Source organism: Trachypithecus francoisi, unplaced genomic scaffold (genome assembly GCF_009764315.1).
Source record: "Trachypithecus francoisi isolate TF-2019V2 unplaced genomic scaffold, Tfra_2.0 Contig00168, whole genome shotgun sequence".
NCBI lineage: Eukaryota > Metazoa > Chordata > Mammalia > Primates > Cercopithecidae > Trachypithecus > Trachypithecus francoisi.
Genome location: NW_022680498.1, coordinates 32,444 through 49,860, shown reverse-complemented (window position 1 = coordinate 49,860; position 17,417 = coordinate 32,444). Strand labels below are relative to the sequence as shown.

At 47.2% G+C, this 17,417-nt stretch overlaps 1 long non-coding RNA gene and 1 gene segment (V, D, J or C); one reads left to right on the top strand and one right to left on the bottom strand.

The window, feature by feature from the left end:
- LOC117074067 overlaps positions 1-15,185 on the top strand; it is a 42,552-nt gene extending 27,367 nt beyond the window's left edge. The window contains 1 exon segment of the V gene segment in view: positions 14,743-15,185. Within this exon segment, the coding sequence occupies positions 14,743-15,170 (428 nt within the window).
- On the bottom strand, positions 1,172-12,387 carry LOC117074868. Its single transcript, XR_004433753.1, has 3 exons — positions 12,378-12,387; positions 7,730-7,735; positions 1,172-1,397 (listed from the first exon to the last, which is right to left on the bottom strand). It is a non-coding gene; the product is annotated as an uncharacterized LOC117074868 (long non-coding RNA).
- Positions 15,186-17,417: the final 2,232 nt, after the last annotated feature.

The following is a 17,417-nucleotide window of genomic DNA, read 5'->3' as shown; positions in this document are numbered from 1 at the left end:
TTCAGAAATAATGTTCAATCTGGGCACCTCATGGCCTAGTCCATTTGACCCATAAAACTTACCATTACCATCATTAAAATTACATATGTTACGCATATTTTGTCACCATAAAAATTTACATTCTGTAAATAAAGTACAGTGTCTTAGCCCATTTGTGCTGCCATAACAGAATACTTGAGATTGAGTGATTTACAAAGAACAGACAGTTATTTCTCACAGTTCTGGAGGCTGGGCAGTCCAAGGTCCTGGTGAGGGTTTTATACTGCATTCTCATGTGGCAAAGGCAGGAGGGCTGGAAGGAGAAAGCTAAAGGCTGCATGAAGCCTCTTTCCTAAGGGCCTTAATCCTTTCAAGAGTGAAGAGCTGTTATGCCCTAATTGCCTCTTAAAGGCCATCCCTTTTAATACTACCACGCTGGCAACATCTGAATTTTGAAGAGGACACATTCAAACTATAGCAGCAAGTTTAATTTGGAAATAATTCAACTTAAAAAAAAAAAGTTAGAATTGAGTAATAAGACCCTGTATATTCCCTCCCTGGATGCAACAAGGGGTACATTAAGTCCTATCCAGGGGACAGTCTCTCTTACTCTCTCTACTCCATCTTCGAAAATCAGCAATAATTTTCTGTCCACTCCATAATTCCATTTCACCAATTGCCCAAAATACCTACAGTAGTTACTTAATTATGTTTCCTGACAGTAGAGCGAGCCTAAAGGTAGGTGCCAGGCAGAGATATCTGTGGGGTGGCCCAGATCTGGAGGGTCACAGAGACACAGGCACCACACAGCAGAGACACTGAAGGTCACGAGCTCACTCAGATGAGGGACTTCAGCAGATCTTTCTCTCCTGAGTAAATCAGGTACAAAGAAATCAAGTTCTTATCATCAGAATAGACAAACAAGGACTTTAATCTCCTCAGCTGAACCCCATTGTCCAGGGAAGCGGCCTCTGAGCCCAAGCCCGGGTGAGGGTGGGGTGAGAAGATGAGCGAGGACACAGATTTGCATGGAGGCCCCGCCCTCCTCTGAGGCAGAGGGGATAATAGAGGGCTGGGGCAGGCCCAGTGCTGGGGTCTCAGAAGGCAGCGCTCTGGGCATGTCTCCACCGTGGCCTGGACTCTGCTTCTCCTCATCCTCCTCGCTCAGGACACAGGTGACGCCTCCAGGGAAGGGGCCTCGGGGACCTCTGGGCTGATTCTTGGTCTCCTGCTCCTCAGGCTCACCTGGGCCCAGCACTGACTCACTGGAGTGTGTTTCTCCCTCTTTCCAGGATCCTGGGCTCAGTCTGCCCTGACTCAGCCTCGCTCAGTGTCCGGGTCTCCTGGACAGTCGGTCACCATCTCCTGCACTGGAACCAGCAGTGACGTTGGGCATTATAACTGTCTCCTGGTGCCATCTACCCCCAGGCACATGATTTATGGTGTCAGTAAGTGGCCCTCAGGGGTCTCTGATCGCTTCTCTGGCTCCAAGTCTGGCAACACGGCCTCCATGACCATCTCTGGGCTCCAGGCTGAGGACAAGGCTGATTATTACTGCTGCTCATATGCAGGCAGCATCACTTTCCACAGTGGACATAAGATTGATTCTCGGGCTTCAAGTCTGGCAAGTGAGCTTCTTTGAGACTCCCTGGGATCCCACCAGTGAGACTGATCATTATTTCTGTCCCACACATCCCAAGTGATGAGGAAGTAAGATCAAAACCCTCCTGAGATTCCTGACTTGTGTCCTGACACCAGGGCTGTTGGGATTCCTGTCATTCCTTCAAGATTGTTCAAACAGGCAGTAACAATCACTTCCCTATGAGATATGAGAAGAGAATAATTCCATATGAACCAAACCCATGAAGTCCACACTGAAGCCTGCCGAGTTCTCCGCAATCCAGTGCGACGGAGGGAGCATTTTCATGGGGACTTTTCAGAGTATGTGGAATGTCTGAGGAAACCAGGCTCAGCTATGGATTTCAGAGACAAAACTCTGGGAAATGAGCCCCAAAATGTCCTCAACCTGCAGACTCTGTGGTCTGTTAGACTCAGCTACACCCAGTAGAGTTGGCCATGAGACACCTACCCCCCACCTACTCAGGAGAGAGTGGAGCAGGCAACAGTGCAGAGAGAACCAGCAGGAGCCAGGCCAGGCCCTGCATCCAAAGCAGCCCCCAATCCCAACAGATTCTCAAGCTATAGCCAGGAGTACAGTCCCCACCTTCTGCAGGCTGAAGTGGGCTTCTCAGCATGACCAGGCCATGACGGGGGATGGCAGTGTGTCCATGGGACACAGCCCTGCTGCCTCACTGGCCCTCACGCCCCCTCCCTCCCCACCCTGGTTAAGCTCTGCCCCAAAGGGCCCAGGTGCATTACTCAGGACACCTGGGGCAGGTCCTGTACTAGCCACCACTGCTCTCTGTTCTCCTGAGCCACTTAGTCTTTTTTGGGCTCAGTGTTACCTGCTGTGAAGCAGAAGGAGGCTTTTACTGAACTCAGTAGCTCTTTTCTTAATTCAAAATTAAAAGATAGAAAAACAATGAAAGTCATGTGAATTAAAGCCCGATGAGGGGATATCATTTAATGGGCTTCAATAGGCTTCAGGCATAGAACTTCTTGTCTTTCCTCTGCAGGGATTCCGAGAAAGGGGCTCAAAAGAGCTTGCTTTCTGTATGGTGGGAGCAGCGGTCCCCAGCTGAGAATAAGCAGGAGAGTCCCAGTTTCATCAGGAAGACAGACTAGGCTAGTATAGAAATCTTCTCAGCACAAACTCTGAGAAGTGTTGAATAAAATAAAGATAAACATAATTTCATGTTTTCATGGTGCCAACGACGGTGATGTTAGCTCGCAAATGAGCTGCAGTGCCTGAAACATCAGGAAATCACAGTGAATCATAGCTGCTCTTATTGGGTGGGAGGTGCACCAGTTTGCTTCCTAAGTGGATGGAAAGCCTGGGTCCCTGTAGGATGGCACACGCATCTCTCCGGACTTTGAAAGCTTTGCAGAAGAGCTTCAGTTGACTCACTCTAATTAGTCCTTATGGAACAAAACCACTAGAGGAGGGCATTTCAACCCTGAGACATTTCTATAGCCCCACCTCCCTGCACTGCCTGTGTGACCTCTCTGTGCTGGGCTGGGCAGGGCAGATCCGGTCACCCTGCACAGAATGGGGCTGGACTCTCTGGTCCTCAACTTCTGAAGTGACAGGTGCTGTGGGGTCACCTGGAAGAAAAAAGCTCCTGAGCTGAGTTTCCTCCACCAGCTGGGGGCAGCAGAGCTGCAGCCAGGAGCAGTCAGGAGAGAGGCTGGGGCTGCCCAGCTGGGGCAAAGAGGAAGGCCCGCCTGGGGTTCAACAGGTGTCCAAGAATCGGTCTTCAGATTGAAAGTGAGGGCAGCTCATCCTATCCCCTCAGGTTGCGGTGACCACGCTCTGAGGGTCAGACTCATACAGTGTCACCCAAGGACACCGACAGAAGCCTGGCACAGTAAAGGCCTCACCTGGGAAATGCAGCTAGAGGAGGCTGGGCCCAGGTGTCAGCGTGGGCAGCTTCCTCAGGAAGGGGATTCCTTGGGAGACATCCAGAGTTGGAACTGGTCTAGGAGGGGGCACAGTGTGAGGTGACGGGGCTCCCAGATCCCGAGTCCTTCACCCAGGATGGCTGTCTGAGTCTCCTGCCACTCTCAGGGATTTGTCTCTCCCAGTCCAGGAGCATCCTGGGGAGCTAAGCCCTCTGTCCTGGGCACTTTCAGACACACCTGACCCCTGCTCTCTCTGCCTCTCCTTCAAGCTCCAGGCTGATTCTGACTCAGGGGTCAGCTCCTGTGCTCAGGTGAGTCTCAGGTGGATGGGGTGAAGCATGTGGGATCCTGATCCCTTCATGGGGCATCCCCAGCCTCCTTAAGGAGACACTCTTCAGAAGGACAGGGCTTCTCACTTGCCTCAGCTCTGACCATGGGGCTGTTCATGCTCAGTGACAGGACACTGACCAGGCATCTGACTGAAGTGGCCAGGAGCCTGGCTGGAGTAACCAGGGACCACCCACCTTCTGGAGCTCACGTGCTGTGCAGAGACCATGACCCTGGGACCCCTGCAGAGACCATGGGGCCTAAAGTTAGATTGTCAGTCCAGTGTGGTTTTCTCCTGCTTTTTGCAAGTTTACATAAAACATTGATGAGAAAAACATACATAAATAACAGACAAGCTGAGGGTGCCAATTGCTAATCTCTTGTGGCAATGAGGGGTGATGTAGAAGGAGCAGCACCATGGCTGAAATGAGACCAGAGGCCCTGTTGACTCCACAGGGGTGTGTGGTTGCTTAAATGACCCAAATATTCCTACTGAAGTAATTAGCAAGTGTCCTGATGACACAGCACAGCATTTAGATGGAATGAACAAGAGGGGACTGAGTCTGAGGGACCAGCAGGAGGAAGATGATGGGTCCCTGGTCCACCTGCTGCTGAGTCAGGTGTCATCGATGATCTCTCAGCAGAGCCCAGCTCAGCCCCATGGCTAACTTCCTGGAAGGTCCACAGCCCTGCTGAGCCTGGTCCAGGACAGACCCCAGGTCAGCGAGGTTTGGGACAGTAGTCATGAGATCAATTCCTAGAAAGGTGACTGTGATCACAGAGCTTGAAGGCTGCAGCTGATTTTCTAATCTGAGACCCTGCTTCTTCCTCCTGTTGCCTGTGCTGCCCCTGCAGCTGGTTTGAGTGACATTTGTCCAGGAGGAGTCACAGAGGATGTAAATTTGCATAAGCACCAAACACTGACTGCCCCCCAAAGCTGGAGAGGGAATAAGAGTGGCCTGGGAAGCCCAGCTGTACTGTGGGCTCAGGAGGCAGAGCTCTGAACATCTCACCATGGCCTGGATCCCTCTCCTGCTCCCCGTCCTCACTCTCTGCACAGGTGCTGCCCCTAGGTTCAGTCCCCACAGACCCCAAGTTGGACCTGACCTGAATCCTGAGCAAAGCCCCACCACTGCTGCTAGGGGGGATTCCTGGCAATGGGTCCTTTGTCTTCAAGCCCCCTCTCTTGTTCTTCCTTGCAGGCTCTGTGGCCTCCTATGAGCTGACACAACCACCCTTGGTTTCGGTGTCCCCGGGACAGACGGCCAGGATCACCTGCTCTGGAGATGCATTGCCAGACAATTATGCTTATTGGTACCAGCGGAAGCCAGGCCAGGCGCCTGTGCTGGTGATTTATAAAGACAGTGAGCGGCCCTCAGGGATTCCTGAGCGATTCTCTGGCTCCAGCTCAGGGACCACAGTCACCCTGACCATCAGCGGGGCCCAGACTGAGGATGAGGCTGACTATTACTGTTACTCTGGGGATGACAACAATCTCACAGTGACACAGGCAGATGGGGAAATGAGACACAAACCCCTTGCCATCTGTGTCACCTTCTTCCTCCAGCCCCAGGAGGACTGTGGACAAAGCCACGAGCAAGTCTGGCCCAGTTCACCTCGATTTGAGATTCTGAGGCCTCCCTTCCAGATCTCCACACAGGCCCTCCAGAACGTGGGTCAAGAATAAATTTGGGACTGGCAGGTCCAGTTGGTCCTGGTGTTTTCTGGGCTGGAGTGCAACTTTGGGAAAAATGACTTGAATGGAAGTACAGTCAGAGGGAGACATCTACTGAGTGGTGATAGTCCCAGTATTTCCTCGTGTGGTGACCGAATCTAAGGCAGTGACCCTACTCTGTGGCCCAAATGCCCTGGGTTATTCCTCTGAGCTCCCCATGTTTGATTGAGATGCTCCAACCCCCCTCTCATGGTATCCTGGTCTGAAGGATGATGGCCACTGCGGTGGGCCCTGTGTGCCTGTCTAGATGCCCTTTTCAGGGCTCATGCATCCAGCATCCAAACAAGGCTGTGTGGGAGACTGTGACATGTCCCAGCTGTTCCCCACTGGAAAATGCCATTGAGGGCAGAGAACTGCTCTCCCAATGATGTGCCTCCTTCACAGTGTGGTTCAGGTGCAACGCCTGCCTGGTCCCTAGATTTTTATGCCATGTTTTAATTTAAAATAACTTCAAAGTGTCTCCTGCTGAGTTCTCCAGTGTAACACATTCCCAGTCATACCTCTCACACTTTTCTTTCTGACAAAATTTCCTGAAACCCTGCTGCAACGAATTCTCCCTCTCAGAGTAGGATTCCAGGGAATTCACAAATTAACAAACCAAAACTGTCTAGAAGAAAGAGGATCCAAGAGGAGAGAGCTGCACAGGAGGTGCACTCTGGAGTCTGCAGATATTCATGAGCACCAATGAGCGCATGCGTGGGAGGAAAACTTCTGTGATAGAGAAAATAACCATTCAAAGATTCAAAGATATTTGAGGGAACACTCCATAGAGCTCACACACACACCCATGTGCGCGCACACACACACACACACACACAATGAGAATAGTGCCTGTTCCTCCACTCCATAAAGAAAGACCTGAGTTAAAGGATGTGAGGTTGACCAGTGAGAAGAACTTTGCCTCAGTACTGGGGAAAACGTTGCCCTAGACAAAAGGCATCTCTGGTGTCAACTAAGAAAGTGTAAGACCCTTGTGCTGATGCCTATGTCAAAGACCATCACATGTATTTTAACCAACTAGCCTAGAGTTGTCACCAAGAGTTTGATCTTACAAATAATCCTGCAATGAACATCCCTATTGAGACTCCTTAGGGTAATCTGAAGATTACCATAGAATAAATCTCTAGGCATTGAATTGCTGGGTCAAAAAGAAGTATGTTTGTAATTTTCACCGATTATTCTCAGATTCCTATTCACGGGGGGCTGTACCAATTTACAATGCCAGCCATAAATCTTTGATGTGAGTATGCTGTTGAAAGTTTGGGTTTTTGCCAACATGGTAGATTAAAATTTTGTTATCTTGTTACAGTGTTATTTTGGATTTCTCCTATTCTGCTTGAGGTTGAACATTTTCTCAAACATTTTGGTACTCTTTATTTTTTAGGATTTAGTAAACTATGAGAGGGTTTTAGCCCCTGTGGGCCAAGGGTCAACTTTGACCATATTATGAAGGAACTTATAACTCCACTTACCATGTAACCTTTTAAAGATATAAAAACCACTCTCAGCTCTGGAACCACACAAAACAGGTGACACGCCAGAAGTGGCCACAGGATGTGGTTTAATGGTCCGTGGTTTGTAGGGTCATTTGAAGTTTAAAAATTTCACCAGCATATATTTTAGGTGGAGATCTTTTTGTGGGTAACACTATATTTCACCTCCTATAGTGGCCTGAGGTTTCTCTCTAGATAAGAACACACTTTTATCATTTTTTGGATGGATTTTGGGTCTATCCATGATAGCCCTATGTCATAAACTCCTAACTTTTGTGTCCGTCCTTTTACTGTGATTCTTGGGAGTGTGACAGTATATCAGGAATATACTCCCCAAGGTGGAAAATCAGAGAGAGGGAAGGGCAAGTGGGCAAAGAAGCTTGTACCAAAGCTGGAATATCCAGGGCAGGCTCAGAGAAAGGGTCCTAATATTAGCATTTGACTGAAGCCGAAACCACAAGAGAACACAGGGGTTCTGAGGGTGACAAATGAAAACATAGTTTAAGTTTTAATATATTCATTCTTTTTATAATCCACAAAAATTCTAAAACTCGGAATTTAACAATGGGATAAGGAAGAGAGCTTGAGATGTTAAACTATAAAGACTCCAAGGCAAGTTGTCAGGAAAAGAACAGAACCTTTTTGGTGGAGCTATGTTTATGCTGCAAATTACCATTTTCTATATGTCTATATATATATTTAGGTATAAGGGAACATCTCATGGAACATCCTTCTTCACTAGTCAAAGATCACCCTCACCCAAGAAGGGAACCTAAAGGGAATGTCAATATGAAACACAAAACATAATGCACTTTTGTATAACCATTAAGAGAGTCTCTATTTGCATATCAAAATGTGGAAGCTTAATGTTAACATTGGAAATAGTAGGTTAATATGCATATGAGATGAATTTTCTTCTGACTATTTCTGTCTGTGGTTTATCTTTCTTAATAGGGACATTCTCTGCCCTTAGAACAATTTAACATGTGATATTTTTTGTTCTATTATCTGTATCAGCTCTGTTTTTTTTTCAAACGGTGGCAAAGATATCCCATGGTTAATGATTAATAAATTCAGTTAAGCGTATTTAAACTATTTCAAGAGTGGACAGTTGTGATTTCCCCACATCTAACTCATAGATGTTGCTGATGCTGACTCGCTCTTCTCTTCTGATCTTAGCAAATAAAGTGGGAGCATTGACTTTTCTGAAGACCCAGACGACAACAGGAGAGAGGAGGTGAAACCCCTCAAAGCTGTTTTCCTTTAAACCCTCAGGATGAATCACCCTGGAGAATCCCCCACACTTGAGTTGGATGATATCTACATGAGAGTTTGGTCTTAGAGTTGGTGCTGAGTTAGTTCAGGATTTGGGCTGTTGGGATGGGGTGAATGTGCTTTACAAGTGAAAAATGCTCGAGTGTTTGGGTCCATAGGTTGGAGAGTTCCTGGCTGCTTTGTGTCCCCCTGAGTTCATACAATGAAGCTCTTAGGCACAGTGTGTGAGTTAATTTGGAGAGAGTCTTTAAAGAGGTGATTAAGTGAAAATGAGGTAATGAGGGAGGGTTCTTATTCAATCTGACTGGTGTTCTTCTGAGAAGAAAAAATTTGCACACACAGAAATGAGACACCAGAGATGAACGTGTAGAGGAAAGTGCATGTGAGGACACAGCAAGGAGGTAGTGACCTGCGAGCCAAGGAGAGAGGCCTCAGGGGAATCCAAACCTATAAACCCTTTCATCTTGACTCCCCAGCTTCAGAACTGTGAGAAAATAAGTGTCTGCTCTTTAGGCCAGCAGGTCTTTGGTATCTCATTAAGGTAGCACTAGCAAATGAAAACAAAAGGGACCCCAAAGACCTTGGATGTGGGAGAAGGAGGAGATGGAGCAGGGTGCAGGAGATGGAGCAGGGTGCAGGAGGCGGGGCAGGGAGGGGCTGGAAGTTCAGGCTCTGAGGTGCATCTCCTGGGTGGAATCCTGACTCCACTCACTGCTCTCTGGGGACTTGGGGAAAAACAATTAACCTCCCAATAGTAAATCCCGAACAAAGATCGGGCCTCGAGCATAGGGTTCCTCATCCTCTTATTCCCTATGATGCAAGTCTTATTGAAGTCACACTTGTAAAACACTCAGCAATGTATCTGGCATACACTACAGTCTCATAAGTGGTTGTTCTGAATTTTCTAGTGATGAGTAGAGGACGGCATTGGTCCTGTGGGCAGAGGGGTCACTGTGGACCTTGGTTTGAGGACTCTAAAAAACACCAAGTCCCCTGGTAGTGCGTAAGTGTGAAGAACCTCACAGATGCTTCCTCCCAGGTCCCTTCTATTGGGTAAATTTTACTCTCCACTCCTGACACCCATCTGGTCCTTCTTCTGACTTTAGTAAATTGCCAATATGAAGGGCTAAGGCTCAAGGCTCAGATGAGAGCTAAGACAGGCACACTGGGGAATGAGGAGTAGATTTGCATCCTGTGCTCATCAGGGAGCCCACCCAAAAAAGACACAATAATAAAAGAAGTAGATTTGCATGAAAAGCCTCTCCTTCCTGTGATAAGAGAGGCCTGAAGGTCCCTCCCCAGCCATGGGCTCAGAGACAGAACTCTGGACCATCTCCACCATGGCCTGGACCACTCCCCTGCTCACCCTCCTCATTGTCTGTGCTGCCTCCCAGGACTCAGTGCCCACAGGACCAGAGATCAGCCTGGCCCTGAGCTTCAGCTCAGCACAAGGAGTGATGCAGAATGTGGGGCTCTGGGAATGACCCTCATCCTCATAATTACCTCTCCTGTCCTCTCTTGTAGGCTCTGTGGCCTCCTCTAAGCTGACTCAGGAGTCAGCAGTGTCTGTGACCCTGGGACAGTCAGCCACGGTAACCTGCCAGGGAGACAACCTAAGAAGCCATGGTACAAACTGGCACCAGGAGAAGCCAGGCCAGGCTCCTGTGTGGGTCACACATGGAAACAACAACCAGCCCCCAGGGATCCCAGATCAATTCTCTGGCTCCAACTCAGGAACACAGCCATCCTGACCATCACTGGGGCTTAGGCTGAACATGAAGCTGACTATTACTGTTACTCACGGGAAAGCAGTGCTACTCATCTCACAATGGGACAGATAGATTGGGAAGTGAGATCTAAAGACCTTTGCTGTCTGTGTCACCCTCTTTCTCCAGGCTTAGCAGGACTGTGGAGGCAGCCATGAGCAGGGCGAGCCTGGGTCACCTGGATTGAAGCCCTTCAGTCTGCCCTTCCCTCCAGAGCTCCAGGCAGGCTCTGCGGAGAGTGGGTCAGGATAGGATTTGGTGTTGGCAGAACCAGGTTGTCCTGCTGTTACTGGAATGGATATACCTTGGCTCAAGGTGACCTGCATGGAAGGACAGTAAGAGGGAGACAGCTACTGAGTGCTCATGGTCCCTGAATTTCCTCCTGTGTGTTGACTGAACCCAAGGCAGTACCTCTACTCTGTGGCCCAAGTACCCTGGATTATTTCTCCAAACTGCCCGTGTTTGACTGAGACCCTCAAGCCCCAGCTTTGTGAATCCTGATGTTCTGAACATGGAAGCTTTTCATAGTGAGCACTGTGACATACCTTAGATTCCCATTTCAGGACTTACAAACCCACCATCCACCCAGGGCTGCAGGGAGACCCTGGTTTCTCACAACTCTTCCCCGCCAGAAAATGCCATGCAGTGCAGAGAATAGCTTTGCTCAGAGAATTGCTCATTTCAGAATATGTTTCAGGGGCAATGACTCCCTGATGCCTTAATCGTGCTTTAATTTAAGACCCTAAATATCACATTGAAGTCCCTCCTAGCATAGGACTCAATTGTAAAACATTCCCAGTCACGCTCCCCACACTTCTTTCCTGAGAATATATCCTGACACCCTACTGCATGCAATCCTCCCTCTCAGAGTAGGATTCCAGGGAACTCAAAAATTAAAAACAAACAAACCAAAAAGCCAGTCTAGGGGGAGGTGTATTGAAGAGGAGAGAGTTGCACAAGGAGAAAACTCTGAAGTTGCAAATATTCATGCACTGATGAGCACTTGTGTGTAAAGAAACTCCCTCTGAAAGAGAAAGACACTTGAGGGAACACTCTACGTAAAACACACACACACACACACACACACACACACACACACACACACACACACACACTCCAGTCACAGAGGAAAGGCCTGAGTTACGGGGCATGAGGTGGACTCGTCAGAAGAGCTTCAGCTCAGTATTGGAGAAAATGTTGCCCAGACATAGGGCTACTCTGCTTTCAACTAAGAAAGTGTAGAAGCAAACTGAGGAAAGTCAAGAGAGTTTCCAAGTAACTTTACTGAATCCAAAAATAAAAGACAAAAATAGAGAAGAAAATGCAAAAGAATTATAAACTCAGCAAGGAAAAATTCACAATGATTGGCATTCTCTCAATATTTCCTGCAAGGAAAAGAGAAAATATGTGCTCTAACACAGAGAAAAACGAATCAATCCAAAGTGACGATAAAATTGCACGCATGATAGACCTTGTAGGCAACAATTTATTATAACTCTTTTCTCCTTGCTCATGAGAATAGAGGATTGATTGAATGTGTTAAGTGGAGAAATTGAAGGCATAGAGAAAGATCCAAGTTAAACTTTTAGAACTAGACCCTCTTTCTTTCTGCTGGACAGTGGAGAAAACTGTCTCCTCCAGGTTTATGCCCCTTCTTAGCAAGGTTTGGTTTCATAACTGCCTGAGGTGAAGATCTCAAGCCTCCCTTTCAATGTAGGAGAATCTGAAAATCCTCCAATTCCACAGCTCCCTATAGGGATGGCCTCAATGTGGGTCAGGGTGTCCTTGTGCCCGGTGTTGCCTCCCTCACTTAGTTTCATACCTGCTGTGAAAGCCAATCTCCATCTCAGAGTCTGCTTCTAGGCATCCCAAAATAACACAACAAGTCATCCCCAACGTGAGCTATCAGGAACCTGAGGAGGCCACAGTCTACCAGAAAGCACCAGTTTATTCCTAATGATCGTTGTGAGTCTGCAAATGCCCAGTGAGATCTGAGTGTTTCTTGCATTTGTGTGGAATGAAAAGGGTCCTGACATGCCAGGTGCTCTGGGATCAGAGGGAGAGTTGAAGTCAGATCCTCCTCCAGGAATTCAGGGTCAGGAGAAGCAGCCTCACCCCAAGCAGGGACCACAGATGCACCCACAGGGGGAGCTGCAGGATGGATGTTGCTCGCCTCCACTCTCCACATCCTGTGAAAAAATCGTTCTTTTCACCCCTCCTTCAGCCTATCAAAGTTGACACTTTAAAAGCCGCAAGAGCCTACACTTGTCAACAGACAACCCACTCACATCTCTGTCAACCACACAATGTCCACATAAAGATTCTTCAAAAAATAATAACAGTAGCCATGAAAAGGTATCTAAAATGTTACATAAATAATTGAACTTAGATTACATATGAAAATGATACTATTTTTGATATGCAAGGTAAATAAAATGTATTATTTGAAGTCATTTTCCTTCTTCTCTTTGTATTTCCAACGTGGCGGACCAGACCTTGGGATTCCCATGAGGCTCACATCATATTGTGATTGAACAGTGCTGGTCTGCACCCCTTCAGGTAACGGGCTGAGGAATGACCTGGTGCAGGAAGCCCCATCTCTATCCATAAGACATCAGTGTGAACACAGGGAGAGGCACGGGTGCAAGAGAAATGAGAACAGGAGCGTGGACCACCTGCTTGTGCACGGGACTGAGCCTTCACTTAGAGCCAAATAAACTTTTTTTTTCTGTCTTCAATTCTGAACAAGAGGACTTTCCTGGACTTCTTTCGGTTTTCAGATTTGTGCCCCTTCAGGTTTGATGCTGTCTGGACTCCCAGCCAGGGGACACTGAGGAAATCCAGGAGTCTCGCACTGACTCTGTTGCATTTCGTCTGCTGGGAGCACCCCATACCATTGTGTACGATTTCCTTTCCTGGTGCTCAAATAGCTGCTCCATGCACTCGTCATGGTTTCAGAGATGAATCTAGGTGGGAAGACAGGATAGTGTATGTTATAATATTTAAATGGAAACTGAATCCATTCATTGTTTTCTGTTTTGTTTTTGTTGTTTGTTTTGTTTTGTTTTGTTTTTGAGAGAGAGAGTCTCACTCTGTTGCCCAGGCTGGAGTGCAGTGGTGCAATCTCGGCTCACTGCAACCTCTACCTCCCAGGTTCAAGCGATTCTCCTGCCTCAGCCTCCTGAGCAGCTGGGATTCCAGGCCCCCACCACCATGCCCAGCTAATTTTTGTGTTTTAGTAGAAATGTGGTTTCACCATATTGGTCAGGCTGATCTCAAGCTCTTGACCTCAGGTGACCCACCTGTCTTAGCCTCCTAAAGTGCTGGGATTATAAAGGTGATCCACTATACCTGGCCCAGTAGTTTTTCTAATATGAAATGTTAAGAGAGATTTGTCATAGGCAATGAGAAAGGTGAAAATAGATTAAAAGCGTTTTAAGGAAAAAACCAAAAATGTACTTGTAGACTGTCTGTGTGTCTTCAGCATTGCAGGGTTGAGAGAGGTCAGTTTTATGGTTCCCAAAGAATGTGCTAAGATGGAGGAAACCAAGAAAGTCAAAAACACAACGTATCTGCCACTCAAAACAAAAATCAAAGTAAAATGGAAAAAATCTTTCAATAAAACATTCCCAATAAATATCACTCTGGTGCACTCAGAAATGCATGTTACCAAACTTTCCTTTTCCCTTACTGGGTGGTATTCCCATGGATCACCTGTGTGCAGAGTGGACTCTGTGGTAGCCAATTCTCAGGCTGAGAACCAGAAGCTGGGAAGGACAAGTCACCTCCTTGTGAGTAGGAATGGCAGGATTAGGAGCAGTGGACTCAGGCTCAGGACTGTGGACCTGGTCGGTGCTCTGTGTTCCCTCCACAGGGTCCCTCCCACATGTGCCCGTGTGGATGCAGGTGCACTGCCGGGGGAGGCTGATGTGCTCCAGGGATTCAATGCTGTAGATGCATCAGCACGAAGTGTGGGGGTGGGGATGGGATGAGGCTGCAGCTGAGGAGACCAGAGACCAACAACACCCAGCAGAGGTTTCCACGGGGTGGGCAGCCCCATTTCCTGACAGTAGAAACAACCTGGAGGTGGGTGCCAAGCCGAGGGCACTGTGTTGTGTGCCTAGACCTGGAGGGCCACAGAGACACAGGCACCACACAGCAGAGACCCTGAAGGCCAGGAGCTCACTCAGGTAAGGGATTTCAGCAGATCTTTCTCTCCTGAGCAAATCAGGTACAAAAAAATAAGTTCCTGCCATCAGAATAGACAAACAAGGACTTTAATCTTCTCAGCTGAGCCCCGGTGTCCAGGGAAGCAGAAGTCTCTGAGCCCAGACCCAGGTGTGGGTGGGGTGAGGAGAGGAGTTCAGGGTGCAGATTTGCATGGATGCCCTGCCCTCCTCTGGGACAGAGGGGATAAGACAAGGTTGGGGGCAGGCCCAGTGCTGGGGTATCAGGAGGCAACGCTCTCGGGACGTCTCTACCATGGCCTGGGCTCTGCTCCTCCTCACCCTCCTCACTCAGGGCACAAGTGATGACTGCAGGGAAGGGGCTACAGGGGTCTCTGGCCTGATCCTCGGTCTCCTGCTCCTCAGGCTCACCTGGGCCCAGCACTGACTCACTAGAGTGTGTTTCTCCCTCTTTCCAGGATCCTGGCCTCAGTCTGCCCTGACTCAGCCTCGTTCAGTGTCCGGGTCTCCTGGACAGTCGATCACCATCTCCTGCACTGGAACCAGCAGTGACGTTGGTGGTTATAACTATGTCTCCTGGTACCAGCAACACCCAGGCACAGCCCCCAAACTCATGATTTATGGTGTCAGTAATCGGCCCTCAGGGGTCTCTGATCGCTTCTCTGGCTCCAAGTCTGGCAACACGGCCTCCCTGACCATCCCTGGGCTCCAGGCTGAGGACGAGGCTGATTATTACCGTTGTTCATATACAACCAGTAGCACTTTCCACAGTGGTCCAAGTTCATGGGGAACTGAGACCGAAACCTGCCCTGGGCTCTCAGGCTCCCTTTCTGCTCTGAAGATGCTCCCTCACCCCGTGCAAGGGGCTTCCCGCAGCGCGGCCTAGAGAATTCTCCTCTCTCATCTCCTCTTCTTTCCCACCGTGAAGTCCAAAAGGAAACCTGCCCTGTGGTTTGTCATCCAGGACAGGGACAGCTTCCTGATGCTTGTGTGCTGTGGTCCCTGAATGTGCAACTCTTCCTAGCTCTTCAAATGCAGGGACAGTGACAAGGAGCTGCCTGATTGGTGCAGTCACTGCTTTTTTCAGTGTCTCTCCACCCTAAATGCATCACCATCTCCCACACTGTGGGTAGAATTTTAGCCAACTACATTCTAATGATTATCGCCACAACTTTGGTCTTAGAAATAACAGTGCAGCGAACATCCCTATGCAGCCTCCTTGGAGTTCCTGTGTGAATATGATCATAGGATTCATTTCTAAAGGTGAAACTGCAGGTCAGAAAGATGTGTGCTTGTAATTTTCTACCATTGTTGTCAGATTCCCCTCCAGAGGGGTTCTACCAATTTGCAATGCCAGTTGTAAAGTACTTGTTCAGAGTACACTGTTGAAAGTGTAAATTTCTGCCAATCTGCCAGACTCAAAAATGGTACCTTGTTACAGTTTTACTTTTGAGTCTCCTCTTCTGCTTAAGATTGGGCCTTTTCAGAAATAGTTCAGTACATTTTCTTTTTTAGGATTTGGTAAACTTTTTCTTAAATATCCAAATAAGGAGAATTTGAGTCTTTGAGGCCAGGCACGATGGCTCACACCTGTAATCCCAAGCACTTTAGAAGAGTAGGACAGGTCAATTGCTTGCTCCCAGGAGTTGAGATTAGCCTGGGCCTCACAGTGAACTCTCATCTCTATTACATTAAAAAAAATAAAAATAAATTTTAAAAAGAATTATTTCAGTCTTTGTGGCTCGAGAATCAACCTTGGGGATATTCCATAGGTTCGTATAGCATTATTTACAATGCAAACATTTAAAATGGTAAAAAAACACTGTCATCTCTGAGCCATACAAAAACAGGTGTCAGGTCAGGGATGGCCACAGGATGTGGCCTGGTTTGTAGGTTTATCTGAAGGTTGAAAATTCCACCAGCATATGATCTAGGTGGGGATCTCTCTGTGAGGGTCACTGTATTTCACCTGTATTAGGCTGAGGTCTTTCATTGGATAAGAACATGATCATATCATCTATTTGACTGGATCGTGGGTTTAAGACAGCCGTGGGTCACAATCACATAACATTTTTCTGCATTGCTTGCTCTGAATTTTGGGAGAGCTTTAATTTATCAGGAATAGACTCCCCTTAAGGCAAATGTCTGAGGGAGTGGGGGGGTGGCACGTGGACCAGAAAGCTTGTACCACAGCTAGAATATCCAGGGCAGGCTCAGAGAGAAGGATCCTGATATCAGCATTTGACTGAACCCAAAGACAGAAGAGAACATAGAGGTTCTGAGAATGACAAATAAACAAATAATTTAAGTTTTAAATGTGCTGAATATTTTTATAATCCATGAAAATTCTAGAACAGAATTCAACAGTGGGATAAGGAAGAGTGCTTGAGATGTTAAACTATAAAGACCCCAAGGCAAGTTGTCAGGAAAAGAACAGCACCTTTTTGTTGTAAATATGTTTATGCTGCAAATCATCCTTTTATATATATGTGTGTGTGTGTGTGTGTGCGTGTGTGTGTGTGTGTGTGTGTCTGTGTGTATAAGTAAACATCCCTTGGAACATCCTTCTTCCCTACAGTCAAGATCACCTCACTCCACAAGGGAACCTAAACAAAATGTCATATCAAATAGAAAAAATAATGCACCTTGTATAACCATTACAGAGTCTCTATTTGCATATCAAAATATGGATGCTTAATGTTAACATTGGAAATACTATTTTAATATGCATATGAGATCAATTTTCTTTAGACTATTTTTGTCTGTGATTTATCTTTCTTAATAAGGACATACTCTTCTCTTAGAACAATTTAACTTAATATACTTTTGTTGTATTTTCTGTATCATTTCTGTTTTTTTCTAAACACTGACAAATATATCCCAAGGCTACTGATTAATAAATTCAAGTAATGAGTATTTGACTTAGGTAAATTATTTCAAGAGCGGACAGATGTGATTTCCCCACATGTACCTCACAGATGTTGCTGATGCTGACTCGCTCTTCTCTTCTAATCTTAGCAAATACAGTGGGAAATTTGACTTTCCTGAACACCCAGATGACAACAGGAAAGAGGAGGTAAAACCCCCAAAGTTGTTATTCTTTAAATCCTCAGGATCAATAGACCTGGAGAAT